The sequence below is a fragment of the Dermacentor andersoni genome, chromosome 7 (assembly GCF_023375885.2).
Source record: "Dermacentor andersoni chromosome 7, qqDerAnde1_hic_scaffold, whole genome shotgun sequence".
NCBI lineage: Eukaryota > Metazoa > Arthropoda > Arachnida > Ixodida > Ixodidae > Dermacentor > Dermacentor andersoni.
In genome coordinates this window covers 121,341,807-121,359,246 of record NC_092820.1, presented here as the reverse complement: position 1 = coordinate 121,359,246, position 17,440 = coordinate 121,341,807, and the positions used below count along the sequence as shown (strand labels likewise).

Here is a 17,440-nt window from a genome sequence, read left to right as displayed (position 1 = left end):
TGCATGACGCCTGTGCTGTGATTTTATCTATGTAATTGTCCAAGAAAGTTTGGATGAGAGATGCATGCCAGGGTACTTGTAAGACGTAGTGCGCGCTACGTGACAGTTATTAAGAGTGTAGTTAGATGCTGAAGCTGATTTCTTGCAGGTGAAGGTCATTGGTTCATTTATCGTTATTAGAGACATTTGCCAGCGTGAGCGCCAATCAGTTATGAGATCCAGGTCCTGTTGGAGAGCAAGATGATCAGCTGAAGAAGAGATCTTATGGTGGATTACGCAATCATATGCAAAAAGTCGCATATTAGAGCAGATACCCGCTGGCAGATCATTGATGTAAATTAAAATAACAAGGGACCCAAAACACTACCCTGGGGGACGCTGGAGGTGACATCACGAAGAGGAGATGAGAAGGAGTTAGTAACGGTGTATTGTTTCCTTTCAGTATTCCTTTAAAAATGAATTCTGATCTGCGCAAGGACCCAGACATTCATGGAAAGACAAGGCAAGGTGTCCGAGAAGTTTTCAAAGCCTATTTTTTCCAGATCATTATGAATTAGCTCATTATTAGTAGTCTTCCTAATGTTGCCTCAGCACACAATGGAGATCCAACACACTGCTACCATCAGAAATGTCACTAAATCTGAATAAAATTATATGTTGCCTAAATTTTGTGCCAACAAAGTGGCACTAATTTAATGTTCATTTAATTTGCTTCAATGCACTAAATTTTATTAGATAAAATGGACCCCTGCCCCCGTTTTTCCGCTTTTTATGCCATGGCCAAAAAAAAGAAATAAGAAAGAGGGGGGAAAGCTTTTTCCCAAGCCGTCACATCCCTACTTCTATGCAGGTGATCCGTGCCCATGAAATAGTACTCCCTAGTGGTGAAAAAGTGGATCCACAGCTTCTTCGTTCTCTTTCATACCTTTTAGCTTCTTACTGCTGGGTTTGTTTACTTTCTTTCAGCATGACGTCAGCCAATCATAGCTTGTCCAGGTAAATTATTCTATTTTGTTGTAGCATCAGCAGAGGTGCAGTATTAGCTGCAGAAGGTCTTGCGAAGTTTTGTGCAGTATCAGAGTAAAAATTTGCAGATGTGCCCAGCATTGTGTGGGGAGGAAGAAGCAAAAAGCTTCATTAATTGTGGAGCATTCACTCCCAGGTGGTGAAGTGAAGAGAAACAGCTATTTCTTCCTCTTCTTTCCTATCCTGCCTTTGGCATTTTAGCACTGGCCTCATTTAAGTTCACCTTGGTGCTGGTTTATTGGTAAGCTGCAGAGCATGGCACCAGACAGTCATAGTAGCTAGCGATGTAACAGCACCCTCCAGGTGAAGCAATTTTCTCTGCCATGGCATCGTTTGAGTGACAGAGCTAAAACCTCCGACTGCCCGCACTACGGACTGAAATTTGAAGCGAGTCAGAGTACTTTCAAATTTTTTTCTTGATTTTTTTTTTATAAACTTCTTGCAAAGCATTTTGGGATTATTGTGACAGGAGTAAGCCCACAGCAGCTATCAGTGTAAAAGAAAATGTGTCCTGTGAACAGGAGATCGAGCCAAACTCTCTTCAGCTTTATGATGAGGAAGCAAAGGGTGCATGCTCAAGTTAACGGACTCACAAACCACATCTGTCATTTTCCTGGCATCGTTCCTATGCCATTACCTGCCTTTCCCAGCTCAGCCGAAACAACAGCTAGAGTTTGGGTTCTTGACTGCTGTCACCGAGCACTGACAAGATAGAAAAAAGAAAGGCTTTGAAAGAAAACCCTCAGACCGTTCACGACATCCTTGTCTAAGCCTTCAAAAGGGCGTCTTTGCGGCTGTCCTTAAACCATGAAATGTCCCCTAGAAACGAACTATCTTCGGTACGTCAAAAACAGGAAAGAAAAAATATTTGAAAAGTCATTTCCCTCCACATATGGCTGACTGTTAAAAAGAACTTGAAGCTGGGCTACTTGGTTCCCGATTCTATGAGTACAGCTGGCAGACTGGAAACAAAGAAGCTCGAAATGGACAAGGAAAATGGACTAATAGATAATTTTGTTTGAAAAATAATGTTTGTTCAAGAACAATAGGATAAGTGAAATTTTATTGTTTTCTTCAATCTACCTACACCGTTGACCTCCTAGCATGGTGCATGGTTAAATAGACTATCCGTTTTGCTGGTAAATGCACCGATGGAATGCTAACAGAAACACTGCGTAGGTCTAGATTGAAGCCCGCCTGAAGAAAACAACTGACTTAACCAATTCTTCTTAAATGCTCATTAAAAAAATTAAATTCAGTTGTTATTCCAGCACTGTCCTCGTCCAATTAATGCTTCTTTATCACCAATTCCCGCTGTCCATACTCACAGAAGCTTAAAATAGTTTGACATACGTATGCAGCAGATACGATAGGAAATAGCAATGCTCAGATGTAATGCTCATATGACAGAAGCAAACTAAAGGGCGATTGTAATATGTCTGTGTTGGTTTTCCTTAAAACCTTAATGAGCATTTCTGAATTTGGGGAGCCATGCTCTTCAGCTGGGGGCAGACTACGGTTACTAATGAAATACAAAGCAACTTTACACTGTAGCATGCTGAGCCAGAGCCTGCCCTATGCCTGAATATGTACGCCAAAAAACTAGAGCAGGTGATATCTCTGTGGATATGCATAAAAACATAACAAGCCAACTATGGGGAAAATTAGGCTGAGTGAATTCAGATATGCTTTATAAATGTGTGCCATAGCTGTTGATGTAGGCTTTATTGAGTTGTCATTCTTGTTGAAGTGTAAAACTTACTGGAAACAGTTCCGTAACACACTCTGCGAATAAGCGCACACCATATGTGCACTGTTTCAAACAATGGCAAGAGAATGAAATGATTTGGCCTACTGCTGAAAGCTACTCATAATAGGAATGAGTTCAAGTGTGTCACTTTACCAGTTGATTATGAGCTCTAGACGAATTTACAGAGGTTGGCATTTTCTGTAGCATGTGTAAAGTTGATAGCAATAAAAAAAGAAAATATAGGAAGGAAGAGAAGCAGACAATATCTTGGGCATGTGTGCTGAGCCAAGATATGAAAGAATGTCGTTAGTCTCATTGATCGAAGAGAATAACTGTAATCCAGCCAGAACTTCCAAGGAACTTCCTTCACCTTCTGGATTTCTCCCAAACAGATTTCCTACGTTTAGTGTTCCTACACTTCAAGTTAATTAGCTCACTTGGAAGAGCAAACGCTCCTGAAAGAAGTTGGTCCTGGGTTTGCAACTAAGACCTGGACAAATTTTCTTTAAAACTGCAAAGCTTTCCGAGAAACCTTCATGGCTTTCCTCTGCAGCTTTATGCTACTTTCAGATAAATGACAATTTTCCTCTTTCACGAAACCTGTTCCTTCCTGCGGATTCCTGTAAAACTAATTTGATCACTGAGCTAGCACTCACAAGCATTAGGTAAAGTATAGAACGAGAGAAAGTTGAGCTAGTTTGGTAGGAATTCATGTTAGCAGATGGGGCAAGGATGCCACCAAGGCTTCCCTCGGGTGTTGGCGGGGAGCTCTGTCATGATAACAGCCATTAATATAGCTGCAGCAGTGCTTGGACAGCGCTCTGTGGATTCTTTTTTTTTTTTGCTTTACGTAGAATAAACGTTGGGCATGCAGACACAACAAGAGAAGAACGGACAAAACAAACACCATTGTCCATTTCCTTCTTGCATTCGCATCCCCAGCTTTTATTTCTACATGAAGCAACGAAAGAATCCACTGAAAGCACAGTCCAACCCCTATTGCAGCTATATCGTGACAAAGCTCCCCACCAACTCCCCAGAGAGGCCTCCGTGGCATCCTTGCCCCCTCCGTTTCCAACAAAAGCCCATTCAGGCTTGTTTGCTTCTTTTTTCGACCCTCCACTCATGGCCGACCCTCACCTCGGCTTCATCAGACTGGCCTCGGAAAACTCCCTCGTTCCTGCCAAGCTCGTGCCAAATAGACACTGTGGAAGACGGGGGCCGGCGGCAAAAGTAACTATGCTTGTCTCCCAACCACAAGTTGTGCCTTGTCTGAACATCATGCGACAGTGGAACAGCCTCGCCAAACAGGTCGTAATCGAATCGAACAGTCTAATTGAAAGGTTGGAAGCAGGGAGCAGCAGCCAAGTGCTGTATAAGTGGGCAGGACGCCAGAACTAAAGATGGCCCATCTGGGCAGTGTGCAGAGTGGCACGATGTTAGCGCGACAAACACAGCTATGGCCAGATAAAAACCTGGCTGCAAAAAGAAAGCCTTGGAGGCAGGAAGTTGGCTTCGTGACAGAAGGAGTCTTGGGAGCTGATAAAAGCGGGATAAAAGCAAATAGGATAAAGGCGTACAGCACAAGGATCTAGGTTATACGAGAAGCTCGGTTCTTTTTATTGTTTGTCTAGAGCCATCGATTGACAAACAATGGGGAAATTGCATGATACAAGAATTGTTTAGTGGGCGAGTTTTGAGGGAACACCAGAATATATCAGGTTATATCAAGCTGTGAGATGCTGAGAAACATTCTGTGAGCTTTAGCATTTGCTTCTCAAATTATGGTGTAAATAACTAATGTATATAATTAATGCACAGATGCAGAAAAAACTAAATGTTTACTTCTGCAATGTTTGCCTTAGAAATTGATGTTCGTTTTTCTCAAGAGTTGTTCAAACATTGCTAAAAATTAAAGCAGGCTGCACTAACCAAAAAGCCTAGCTGTGCAAAGGCGCTAGATATACATTCGAAGAGCAGTAGCTCTTTTCACACGGTATCGATCTCACGTATACACAATGCTGGTTAAGAAATGAAGAACTCCTGCCCCTATAAGTGCATCTTAAGGAAGTATAGCTGACGTGGCGCGGGTTTTTGTGAACATCAATTTGAAAGTTCAACCGTAAATAATATCGCTGTCTGACAGAGTCAGGACTGCTGCCACAAAACACCCAACGCAAAAGATATGCAGCTCGACCAAAGCGTATCATGCAGACTTCCCAGCAAGACATTGAAAAATGGCAGAAAAGCCAACCTTAGGCAATTTGTAGCTCAATTTGTCGGCTTGCGCCACAATCCGAAAGAGCATTTATTCAAATCGTTGACGCTACACGTGTGATCATCGCATGAAGAAACAATAGTCTTTCTCGTGACACGCTTGGTTTGCGTGCACGTTGCGCAAAGTCCGTCGTCAAAGACTTCCGTGTCCAAACCGTACCATCACGCGCTGAAAATGGTTTACATCAGCCCGTCTCGCAACCAACAAGTTATATTCGAAAGCGCTGTCCGGAGTACGCGTCAGTCGTGTAGGTCAGACAGAGGTCAAATGCGGCACGCGCGATTCTCGTTTTCTGTCGTCTGCCGTTCACCACGATCCAGCCAACTCGGTATCGCGCGGCGCACAAGAAGACCGCTACGGCAGACGGCTCACGCATCGGCTGTCAAACAACCGCGCCCACTGACACGAGCGACGCGCCACTGCCACTACTGTATACACTGGCGTGGAAAGGGAAATACAGGGCACGCGCGTCCAGCTTATCGGGTCGCCTAATCTCCGCACGTGAAACCCGAAATGACCTACTACACCCGCGTGGGGGCGTTCCCCAGCCGGCCGGGCAAGAAACAAAGCGCATCGCGCGCGTCTTATCGAATTCTGCGCGGCCGTTACACGATGTCCATGCATCGACCGGGCGGCATTAACAGCACTGCAAACCGCAGTACGAAAGACGCCATTAGATAGCGCGCAGGGCATCGAGGATTTCCTCCGTCGAAACGGAAAACAAGCGTGCGCGCGTGCGGCGAGATGCATCCTGCGCCGCTCTTGTTTTGTACTGATCGCGGCAGGCACTTATATTCAACGACATGCGTACTTTAAACCTAACGCTCGTTCACTATTTTCCTTTATTTTTTTTAAATTTATGATCATCTAAGGCTGACCAACCCATACGCCAAACAAGATGGGAAAGAGGGAACGCGCGTCATACGCCGTCTGCACACGCCAATCAAATGCAGACGACAAATTACAGCTGCTTAATTTGTTGCGCACTGCGGCTTGAGCGCGCGCTGCGCCGGCGCTGCATTGCCCGTTACGCGCGGGCTATCCGGTTTTGCCACAGCGCGCCGACTACGCGGTGTGCGTGTGTATCGACCATTTCGCGCAAAAAATTCATGGGAGCCCTGCAGCGCGCCGAAACAAAACACGACCCGAATACCGCGGGCGAAACCCGCTCTCCGCGGCCACTCCTTTCCTTCCAAGCTGCGCCGCACCACATCGCTGGCTGACAACTGACGCATTAATTCCGTGCAGTTCGGTTTCCGCCGGTGTTTTGCAAAACACGCGACAATGCAAGGCCGGAATGGGGAGCAAAGACAAAGAATAGTTGCGCCTCTGGCTCACAATAACGACGGAATGCGCAGAGAGAACGCCGGCCAGCCGATGCGGAGCTGCGTACGTGTTTACCTACCTTGGGGTCCTTGTCGTAGTAATGCTGTTGCGTGCGGATCCATCGGCCGACGAGGTGGTCCTTGACGGTGTAGGCCAGGGCAAAGAAGTAGTCCCGAGGCGTAGCCACATTGCGGTCTTTGACCAGCGTGTAGTGGACGTGCCGGTTGAAGGCCTTCTTCACGTTGGCAACATTTTCGACCTGGGCGATGCCTCGCACGCTGATCTGCTTTCGCCGCTCCGAGTCGGTAGTAGGGCCCGACATTGGGTTCGTTACCTTGTCCTTGCTCGTCGCTGCGGCGGTTTGGAAAATTTTCTAAACGGCAGGTTACGAGAGCGCTGCAGTGTACGACGTGCCTGGCGCGATCAGCTGTTTCTGAACGGCCCAAGCGCGGATGAAGAGGGAACTCTCTTTTCACGACCCCTCGCTACGCTCGAAGGTCGCGCAGTCGCAGACGACGTGCGCTGTTTTCTTGTCGCGGCGCGGGCTTTCTGGCCTCTGTTTGTGTTTGGATTGCGTCGGATTTCGCTGTCGCTCTTTTGTTTGTATAAAGTTACGGCACGACTTGGCTCTCAATAATACTTTTCGCTAAAACTAAATTTTAGCTAACACATTTTAGAACTTAAATATTTAATATACAATGCAAAGCGCCATCTATATATAATCAATTACACTAACTTAGCAGTTTTAAATAAGCAAGCAATAAAGTTAATCTTACTTTTTTTTAACATAGATGGCGCGCAAACTTGTAATTTCTTAAGTGACTTGCAGGAAACGCTTGGCGTATAGTTATGCTGTGATTCGGCTACTGGCAGCGTCAAGACTACGTTTATGAGTGCTTTCGAAACTTCGTTCCAGCACTTTACCATCGTGAATAACATGCGTAGCCAGCTCTCCCAGCCCACCTTTCAAATTCGGTGGACACTCTATTTTATTAATAAAGATGTTTCACTCTCTCTCAAAAGGAATGCACCAAGCAAAGATCAAGCAACAGCGACACTACGAGACTTACTGTTTCAGTTTCGTTTTTCATTAAGGCTTGTGCGAAAGTTTACATCTATTCTAGAATGCGCAATACCAACAGTTTTTTATGTCGTTCACACTGCATTCATTCTAGTGTTTTATCGTTATAAGTCTTGAACAATCAACTGACATTTCGGGGATGTGCCGCGCTCAATTGTTCCCTAGTTAGAGCAATTCTATAAATAAGGTCAACTTACGTGGGCATGCATGCAGTCATTAGAAAATAGAAACATTGATTACCTCGCCGGGTACCCGCGACGTCGGCCGCCATGGTTCGAAGAACAGTTCCCGAACAGAAGTTGCAATTCCGTGACCTGTTCCCGCCAAAGCACAGAGTGCTGAAATGGCAGCCGCGACTCGAGCAAGTTCGCTGCCTCCCTGTTGACGTACGGAATCAAAGCGCTCACGTCCCGGGAAATGGCTTCGCTCCTCTCGAACGCAGCTCGCCGGGCGCGCAGCTGCGACGAAGCGTTGCGCGAGGTGGCTAGCTCATGGCGATCGGCAGCTTTCTTTTTCTTTACGCGTGCCACTGCTAATGCGACTCCATTATGCAAAGCACGGAAGACCAAGGTGTGTTTCGCGGCTTGTTTGCGTCGCTTGAATTGCGCAATAATCACGCGACACACTCTTGAGAAACAAACGCGTCCGTCAGTAAAGTGAAAACAAACTTCGAGCAGCGTCGCTACTCCCTGCAGACGTTCGACCGTTTTGCAGACGACAAAACGACGCCGCCTGCAGTTTGTCGAGAGGCAGTTCCGGTACACAAGTTTAGCTTCCGGTTTTCGGTGTAAACATGCCGGTTCGGCGCACGCCGCGATGTTCAGACGTCTATCGAGAAGTAGCCGCTTTTCCTGATTTGACCCCTTGAAGAACAGCGGCAAGTCGCTCAATTAATCCCATAGGTTACAGTCGTGGCGCAAACTACGATGCTGAGGCTGTTGTGCCAATTCACACACGTACGGAACATCGCGAGGTATACCATGCACTTCGCGAAAATAGTCGGCACGGCGGAGATCTGCGATTATTGTGTGCACTATGTGCAGGTTTGCACGGCGGAGATCTGCGATTATTGTGTGCACTATGTGCAGGTTTGTCAGGCGGCACTCACAACTGGCAAAAATCGGTGGGAAAACCGCCTTTTTGACAACGACTGCCTGGAGCCTCCCGATTACAGCAAGATGCGTGGAAGACGACAGCGATGGCACGGTACTGAACTCGATTGAAAGTTAAAAAAGGAAACTAAATGAATGATCGACTGCGAAGAGAAGTTCGCGTCACACTTGCACACGTTAAGCTAGCAAGGCGCAAATACTGCGCTCGGAAAACCGTTTGCGGCGGTGTGATATTGTGGCGCCATCTAGCACGTAATTTGCAAATGACGGCTGCTTGCTCCGAGATTTTGGCGCGCCCCTTTGCCTCGCCCAGGGCCTTTTTGCTTATTTTGGGTGCGTCATTAGAAATACGCCAAACAAGAGTTCTCACACAGGCTGATCACAAGTGCAAGCATTAATTGTAACTTGCTGTCGCAAGTAGACTTTTGTGTTAGACATCTCGGAGGCATGTATGACGCAACAGACTGCGAACAGTCGCAAGTGATAAAATAAGGCGAACTGATGTTCACACAAACACGCAACTGTGTGCAATGATTGAGGCGTTTCTTAACCTATAACCCTTGTTAGAGATCACATCGTCCAGACTGCCCAGAACATATGCTTTCATTGCATGACTTGCGACGAAATTTAGAGAACCATATATCTCGTGTGACCTGTTGCCACAGGACGTTAAAGCCTGATACATCTTCATGGGAAAATAATATTGTCACCTGGACTTTGCACCACACGAATTCAGCCACATATGGTCACATGTTGTTATGGTCATAGGGTGATCAAAGGCCACCAGAAATTATTAAGATATGTGCTGTATACATGTCTCTATAGGGTTAGCATCTTCTCCCTATGTCAGGGCTTGCACAGGAAATTTTTTTAGCTATTCTTTAAGTACACATGCATGACATGGTACGTGGTAGATACAGCAACAGATAACATTTAAACAGACTGTCGGTAATTAACTGTGTACCTCACAACCCACGAAAGAGAATTGCATTATCACTCACCCTTCATGGGCTTTCTATGCTAAACACCCAAACCGAGCCTTTCAGCAGATGTAAACAACACTTTAAAAGTGCCACAATGTTGATCTAAATGCTGTCTGCAACCACTCTTCTATTTTCATGCAGCTTACAACCATTGACCCAGAAATGCTGTCGCATGAGTTCCTCATCAAGCAAGCAAGCATTGTTGCTGTTGAGGCAGCTAGCAGGGTACTCATTCAGCTCACTGCAGCCATCCTCGATGCCCATGAAGCATACCGGAAAGTATGAAAACCATGTTGTCATGTTTGCCTTTTACCTCTTCAACTTAGCAGCAAAAGTTTAACCCTTTCTGGTACAGCGATACCTGTAGCATTTTTACAACAAATACTATGACATTGAAAAGAAAATTCACCGGCGATTACTATACTCTCTAATGCGAAATTTGAGTGCAGCTTTATACGTGTTTTTATTTCGTAATATATTGGCTGGCACGCACAATCTGTCTCTTGTGGAACATTGCAAATGGAGCGAAGTGCGGTGCCACTGCCTTGCTAACCTGTAGATCGTGAGAGGCACTGCATGGGTGATGCGTGGGCGCGATTCACGGCAGCCACCACCGACAGACCTCCCAATGGCCATCCGTAGCCATCGTCGCCACACTACGCTTCTCACGCTTTCGCTGCAGTGAACTAGACATTTGCTATAACCTCCTTCACTGCACCCTCCTCTCCGCTTTCCTCCTCGCGCCTTTCATGCTCCGTGTTCGTTTTTATCTTTCTCTGTGTGCGTTCGCTCGGTTACACCGCTGATGCTCGCTGCAGGAATGGGCGCCTACGAGCTGCGCTCAAAAATAATAATAATAATACTAAGAATATGAGTGCTGCCTACTCTATTTACATAACTTGGCAATTTGGTGCCACAGATGAACGTGGTTCTCCTCAGTAGTAATTCCAAAATGTCCATGCGTTGTGTCACGCCGAGTTTAGGACTCTGCGTAGTGTCTTTGGAGCATGTTGCCCAAGACATTCACCTGCTTTGGGTGGCACAAAATGTCTTCAAATATTTCGTTGCCGTAATTCACAGTCATAATTGTCAGTTAAGAAGTTCGGAGGTCCATATGCCGGCTCTACTGCCCTGATTCATTGGCAATTCATGAGAAAAAGAAGAGAAAATCCTTTTGTTTGATACGTTGCTATGTGGATGCAGGAAAGACATTTCTCACTTGAGTGACAAAATCCAGACCAAGAAGGGCTAAGAGGCCCTGAAACTTTCTGTGAACCTGAGCAACACACTGGAATAAGCGTGATGCCATCCAAGGAATACATACACAAAGAAGCTTTTGGAAAGGATCTGATATGAACGGACACATAGAGAGCGCAGTGTTTACTTTCCGAGCCTCCCTCAACTCCTTCGTTCCTCTCAGCTGGGGCAGCATCGACAACAAAGTCGAGCCCCTGTTGCTGTTTGATGAAGTTGATGTTTGACAGAGTTAATTCTGAGCAACACAGGAGTTGCGGCAGGAAAGGTAGGGCACATTGACAGTGTGCCTACTGCATCCATGTTTTTTTTTCTTGTGCTCTAGGAAGTTCAGTAATGGAATCCCACTCACTCAGTTTTACACTTTTTCAATTTTTCTGCTCACACTTTTGTCTTCTATGAGCACCGAGTGACACATAACGTTTGTGTGGTCGTAGCTATCATAACCTGCGCTGTCCTCCACTTCGCAGAGCCTGAACAAGCTGAGCAGCCTGTTGAAGCGGTTTGAGACAGAAGTGGGCCTCTGCTCGGGAGACGACTCCATCTGGCTGGAGATGATCGCCATCCGAGAGGAGACCAACAGGCTCAAGGCAGATGTTCTAGTAAGTGCAGCTTTTTGCTGCAAACGCTTAATAACCCAGCAAATGGGCCGAACTGGTTTCCAAACAGCAATTATCATTTCAAGTGCATTTTGTAGCTCCCAATCGTTACTGCCATCGATTACGAATGCATGCATACTTGCCAACCTGTGAACATACAAATTTGTAAAGATCGAATTCAACGAACGCGATAAGGGGGAGGAAATAGCACAGAGCTTTAGATGCAGAACACAAGCAGTTGCAAACTTACAACAGGAAACGGGGACCAATGACAAGCAACACGTTTTTAGACCACACTGACTTTAGCTGTTGCCAATTTTGCCTGCTTGAGGAAAGCTCCTGAAAAAACTTGCCTGCTGCAAGTAGTACTGTGCGGTTATACGGTGCCTTGCGCTGCCATAGGACAGTGTTGCAAGAACCATCACAGCTTCCTCTCTGCATGCATTTAACCGAGGTAGAAATTATGTGGAAACTCCAGGCAGATTATTGTCATTGTCGTCGGTGTGAAAATCCTCATAAAGTTCAAATGAGATAAGGACCTATTGCTCCCCGTGCGCCGTATGGTGTAGGTGCGAGGGAAGGCGTGCGAGGGCAAGCCGAGAAAGATATTAGCTTGATGTGCGCTTACTATAGGAGATCACGTGGCAAAGCGCACGCAAGGCGGGGGAGGGAGGTGGGCACACATCTCCTGCTATAGCCCAGCTGTGGTTGTGCATGGCTGTCTGCACAGCTGAGTGTGTGGACAGTCCACACCCTATTTTGAAGGTAATGTCTGGCGGGTGCGAGGATGGGCAAGCTGAGATGACTGATGGCTGCATGTGCACTGTTTTTCCACGTCCTTAGTGTTGTAGGTGGTATAATCTCAAGTTTCAGAGACATGTAGAAGAGGCAGAAGCAGTCGCTCCACTCTGTTTGCACTCTTCATCACGCCAGCGTCGTGACAGTGAGCGTTCGCAGTCATTGAGTGAGATGTGTTGGTGTTTCAATGAGCACATTAGTGTGCTATTTGATTTTTAATTAGTACGTGTTTCCTGCAATTTATACGGCCAATAAAACTACGAGCATTACTTCATGTCATTGTGTAATACTTTCCGACTGCTATCAATATTTAGTCTTACAGGTGAAAGTGCGAATTTTTTTATTGTAATCTGCACCGCCCCACCTTTCAAGAGGTCTAAACATTTTTTTTAACAGAATTTATCTTAAGACTTACTGCCACATTTATTAAATTGTAGAACAAGTCCAAATTCGTAAATCTTACAGAAAATTTGTGATAATTGGCTGTTATGCAAATGAGACAGCTTTGCTGCGTAGCACTGAGCTATCGAAATGGCACTAAATAAGCGATATCCAGTCTGACTGGAGTGTGGCTTTACAGCACACAGACGTGCAAAGAGAGCGCATTGCATTTAAGCCCTTTGTTGAAACGCGATGGTGGTGCCATGGCAATGCACTTTGCATCCCCACAAAGCTGCACCGCATTTTAGCGTAAACAACAATTGTCTACAGAGAAAAGTTACAGTCTTAACTTGTGCAGATGATTGCACATTGTTGTTTCTACAAAAATGTTTTGTACTTGGAGCGTGGAGTTATCTGCTAATCTCCTTTCTCCACTCATCAAAGATATTTTCATTAGAAGAGGAACTTTTACTTCAGGAGCTATTTATATACATGGGAATGGAGGAATGGTTTTGTTTTGCATCGAGTGTACTAGTTCTGATGATGTTTGTTACACACGAAGAATGTTCAAATTGGCCACTGGTTGAAAGGAGGCTTTTGATTAGGGTCATAGATCAAAATCAGATTGCCAAAAATTTTTAAATTAGGCTGGGGTATATGCATAAGGATGTAGCAAAGCTCTTTAGCTGACATTAATTGGTCACATGTCCGGTTTTCCTTGTCACTTCACCTATTCTGTTTGTTCTGCACATTCTGGATAAAAACGAGTGCTTACGATGTGACTTGTCCATTGCAGTCTCTCGAGTCGCGAATGCAAAGCGTCACTGGCCTCATGGAGGCCATGGCACAGACAGCTTTTGCCAACGGTGCTGAATACGCTGGCATCTGCGCCAACGAACGTCTGCTCTCGTCTGAACGCCAGATAAGGTCTGCCGCCCAGAAGACTGCAACCCTCGAAGATGTCCTCAACAAGGCTCACAGAGACGCCGTCATCTCTGGTGCTGACAAAGCGGACGCACCGGAGAAAAACGACCTAAAGAAAACGTAGCAGCGGTAGGCGTAGGTACGCCACTTGGTTGCCTAATGCTCAGTCCATTTGGCACGGTTTAGCCTTCTCAGATCCCATGTTCATCCCAGTGTACAAAGCCTTTAATCTTTTTTCAAAATTAAATCGGGAGAAACAAAGTGAAAGAAAATTATCTCAGAACTTAACCTAAGTGCACATGGCACTGAATATCAAATGACTTAGTGATTGTGTTGCCTCGGCTTATTTAAGAAAAATTGATGCTATTTTATCACAGATGAGAAAAATACCTGCAAAGTACATTTAAAATGCACTGAAATGATGTTGCAATCTAGGATAAAGAAATCAGCACAATGAACCATTCATGTGATGCCATGACTTCACCTACATCTTTAGGTAACTAAAAAAAGGATCTTAGCTGAACAAATTTAAGAGACGTTCAGTTTGTCTATATGCATGAATGTGCTGCTATGCGCATTTACCTGCGTCATGTGATCAGACAGTGAGTTTGATAACCTAACAAGGAGCCGGTTGGCAATAAGAACTGTTTGGAAAATGCAATGTGCCTCTAGGTTTTCCTTGAGTGAAGCTTCAGGCTGCTTCCTTCAGCATGGAATGAATTGATTAACCTATTATTAACTAACTTAACTTATTGATTAACTGAAAGCACAGAAACATGACTAACCAGACTGATTAACCAAACTTGCTTGGTTAGAGTGTTATGAATTATGGATAGCAACCCTTTATCTGCTGTGAAAATTTAAGGTGGGTAGCCTTGTGATGTCATAGATTTCAGCGACGTATAGCTAGCATGCTTGTTTTCCTAGTGAAAGAAAACACTCGAGCTTTCTTGCCTGTGTCGTAATTGCCTAAACATCTGGTCATGCACGACTCAACATTTTCACATCAACTTTCCCGACTATGCACTAAGAAAAAAAAAATGACTGCACAAGAATGCTAATACACAGTGCCAACGATGCAAGGATCTCAACATGAAAACAGCGCAAGGACCTACACGGACACCGCACAAGCGCTAATGTGCTGTAAGCGACTTGGTCCTCACTTGCTGCGCTGTTTCCATGCTAGGATGAACCAACTAGCCCAATTTCGGACTCTCTTGCAGACATGGGAACATCGACAGAAGCGGGCCCAAAATGGAGCTGGCACTGTGGTAAGGCTAGCAGATATGAGGTGCCAAGAGCATTATGGCTGTTATCAGCTCGCTGGACGTGACGATCAAATTTTTAAGAGCAGGACTGAAACTTTTGGCCTAGTCTGGCTGTAACGCTTCATATTGATTGATTGATTGATTCAGTCGTTCATAGGGTTTAGCATCCTAAACCAAAGTTAAGGCTATGAGAGACGCCATAGTGGAGTGCTTCAGGTTAATTCTGATCATGTGGGGTCCTTTAATGTGCATCCAAATCTAAGCACTCTTTATGGTCTTATGTTTTGCCTCCATCGGAATGCAACTGGCAAGGCCAGCAGTCAAACCTGCGGCTCCATGCTCAGAAACGAATTGCCACAGCCACTGATGCGACAGGGTCTTCAGATGCCAGACACCTCGGCAAGTAACAGACGCCGCTGAAATTGAGAATGAAAAAAAGTGCCTGGCTCTTTACCATCTCCTCTGACTACTGCTGTGCCATGCTATGCCAACTTCAGCTATTTGTGGCATGGTGCCGTTGAGTCATGTGACATGCTGTGCACACTTTTGTCTGTCATGTGGACTGGCCTAAATGAGCAGAAGATAACCTGCAGAACCTACCTGCCATAAATGTGAAGACCCTTGGATTTTTCAGAGGGAAAGAGGGAAGCAATATTTCTTGGGGAGTGCAAGAAGATTGTCATAAAGCACAGTATGGTCTACTCTGAAATGAAACATCTGATTACTCTTCAAGCCAACTTTAGAATAGAGACTGTTTTTCTATTATCCGCTGCGAAAACGTCGTACCTTTTCTACAGCACCTGAACTCTTTCCAAAGCACAATAGAATTTACCGTTGAAGAAGAAGTTAGTGGACGCTTGGCCTTCCTTGATTTTGAAGTCATGTGCAGTGGATCCGGCCTTTCCACAAGTGTTTACCGAAAGCCTACCCACACAGGGAAATATCTGCACTTTGATTTGGCCCATCCCCTTGGACAAAAACGATCTGTTGCCTCCACATTGTTCACCCGTGCAATCCGATTGTGCTCGACTATTGACGCACGCAGAGCTGAGTTGAAGAAAGTGTCGCAGGATTGGGTCAGCAATGGCTACCCCGGCCAGATTATAAAGACTGAAGAAAAGCGTGCAGCTGAACCCGCTGTAAGGCCGATGACAAGAAAACGGGCGTCTCTCCCCTATGCACGAGGCGTGAGCGAGTCAATATCAAGAATTTTCAAAGATTATGATGTACATATCTGCCACGTCCCTTCAAGCAAGCTAAAACAACAACTCGTCCGAGTGAAAGACAGCCTCGGAAAAGAAAAATTTCCGGGCGTCATCTACAAAATTCCTTGCCAGGACTGTCATGCGAGCTACGTAGGCGAGACGGGGAACTTTAAAAGAAGGCTACAGCAGCATCGCAATGATGTAGCCAAAGGACACGCGGTCTCCAGCGCCCTGGCAGAGCACCACGAAAAGACTGGACACAATATTAACTGGAATTCGGCTTCTGTCATCGAAAGAGAGAAAAAATTATCATCCCGTTTGCTCCTTGAATCATTCTGCATACAATCTACTACTAACACGATAAACTGGACACGGGGACCCCTCCCCGAGTTGTACGCAAGCGCATTACGTCTTCCCACACGTATATAATAAAGACCACCATGCATTCGTTCATTGTGAACAAGGCACCCGTATTGGGCGCCGAAACGTCAATCTGTGTTTTCAATTTTTCCAGTTGGCGAGTGTACGTTTATTCAGCCAGTTCCTGATTAAGTGGGCATTCTGGTTGATAAAAAAAAATATTGTCCAGTGGTTCACATCAAGCCTGAGCCGTAATTTAAATAGCTGGCCACAGTATTACATGGCCATCCCTAGATAGCAACGTTATTGACAGCTGACAACATTCTCACTGCCTGATAGAAACGCATTTGCAAGCACATAGTGCAGCTGGCTTTGTTGCACAAATATTGCAAGTATTAAGGTCTGTGTTGATTTTTCTGATGATCAATTCTAGTGTTACAAGTAGTAATTTGTATTTGCACATGCTCAGCTTTTTCACTTCTTTCCTCCTCATTGCAGGGGCATACAAGGATGCTGTACAGACATCAGGAGCTTCGGGTTGAAAAAAAGAACATGTACATTTACGGTGATCCATGGCTCGACCAAATAAAATTAGTTTGTTGTGTTTCCAAAACTGCCGTGTCATCTCTCCATTAGCTGTTCACAGTGTCCACGATGGAGGAGGAATAAAGAGAGAGAAAAGGGCGAGGAGGTCAACCAGACATGCATCTGGTTTGCTACCCTGTCCAGAGAGAAGGAGGTTACAGAGAAGATGAAAAGACAGGAAAGAGAGGGAGGGTGTTAGAGGGAAGGAAGCATTAGCAGTGCCAACATGTGGGGCTGCCCATCACCATAGAGACGCCTACAATAATTACTAGAGTGAACTCTGGCACTGCAATCGGAGCCACCATGGGTATCGTGGGTAGTACGTGGATTTGTCTGATCTTTGTTCTTGCAGATTCAGACTTTCTTGTGACTTTGTTTACTATGCTTTATCTGTCTTCGTTGTCCTAAATTTCAGGGCAATCTATACTTCCCTAAACGCAGGGGCTCGGCGAACAAATGATGACAAGGCACAAAATTCACCATATGAGCAAATGAGCAAATGATGACCCT

General features: G+C 45.4%; 2 protein-coding genes across 2 annotated transcripts in view; one reads left to right on the top strand and one right to left on the bottom strand.

The window, feature by feature from the left end:
* LOC140219496 (glycogen phosphorylase-like) overlaps positions 1-7,932 on the bottom strand; it is a 52,750-nt gene extending 44,818 nt beyond the window's left edge. Inside the window, exons 1-2 of the mRNA XM_072289304.1 lie at positions 7,702-7,932; positions 6,460-6,731 (exon numbers count right to left, since the gene is read on the bottom strand). Coding sequence (XP_072145405.1) covers positions 6,460-6,731; positions 7,702-7,732 — 303 coding nt within the window. The 5' untranslated portion in view covers positions 7,733-7,932. The remainder of the gene's footprint in view (positions 1-6,459; positions 6,732-7,701) is intronic.
* A 292-nt stretch (positions 7,933-8,224) lies between these two features.
* Positions 8,225-16,958, top strand: LOC126533925 (diablo IAP-binding mitochondrial protein-like). The gene is made up of 6 exons (XM_050181146.3): positions 8,225-8,434; positions 8,550-8,667; positions 9,698-9,835; positions 11,281-11,412; positions 13,385-13,651; positions 16,844-16,958. Exons 1-5 carry the CDS (start codon positions 8,388-8,390, stop codon positions 13,634-13,636), a joined length of 687 nt encoding a protein of 228 aa, XP_050037103.2. The 5' UTR covers positions 8,225-8,387; the 3' UTR covers positions 13,637-13,651; positions 16,844-16,958.
* Positions 16,959-17,440: the final 482 nt, after the last annotated feature.

Coding starts and splice junctions, on each gene's coding strand:
- LOC126533925 (XM_050181146.3), top strand. CDS start 8,388: ATGCTGAGGCTGTTGTGCCAATTCACACACGTACGGAACATCGCGAG. Junction 9,836..11,280: donor CCCATGAAGCATACCGGAAA/GTATGAAAACCA, acceptor TCCACTTCGCAG/AGCCTGAACAAGCTGAGCAG. Junction 11,413..13,384: donor GGCTCAAGGCAGATGTTCTA/GTAAGTGCAGCT, acceptor TGTCCATTGCAG/TCTCTCGAGTCGCGAATGCA.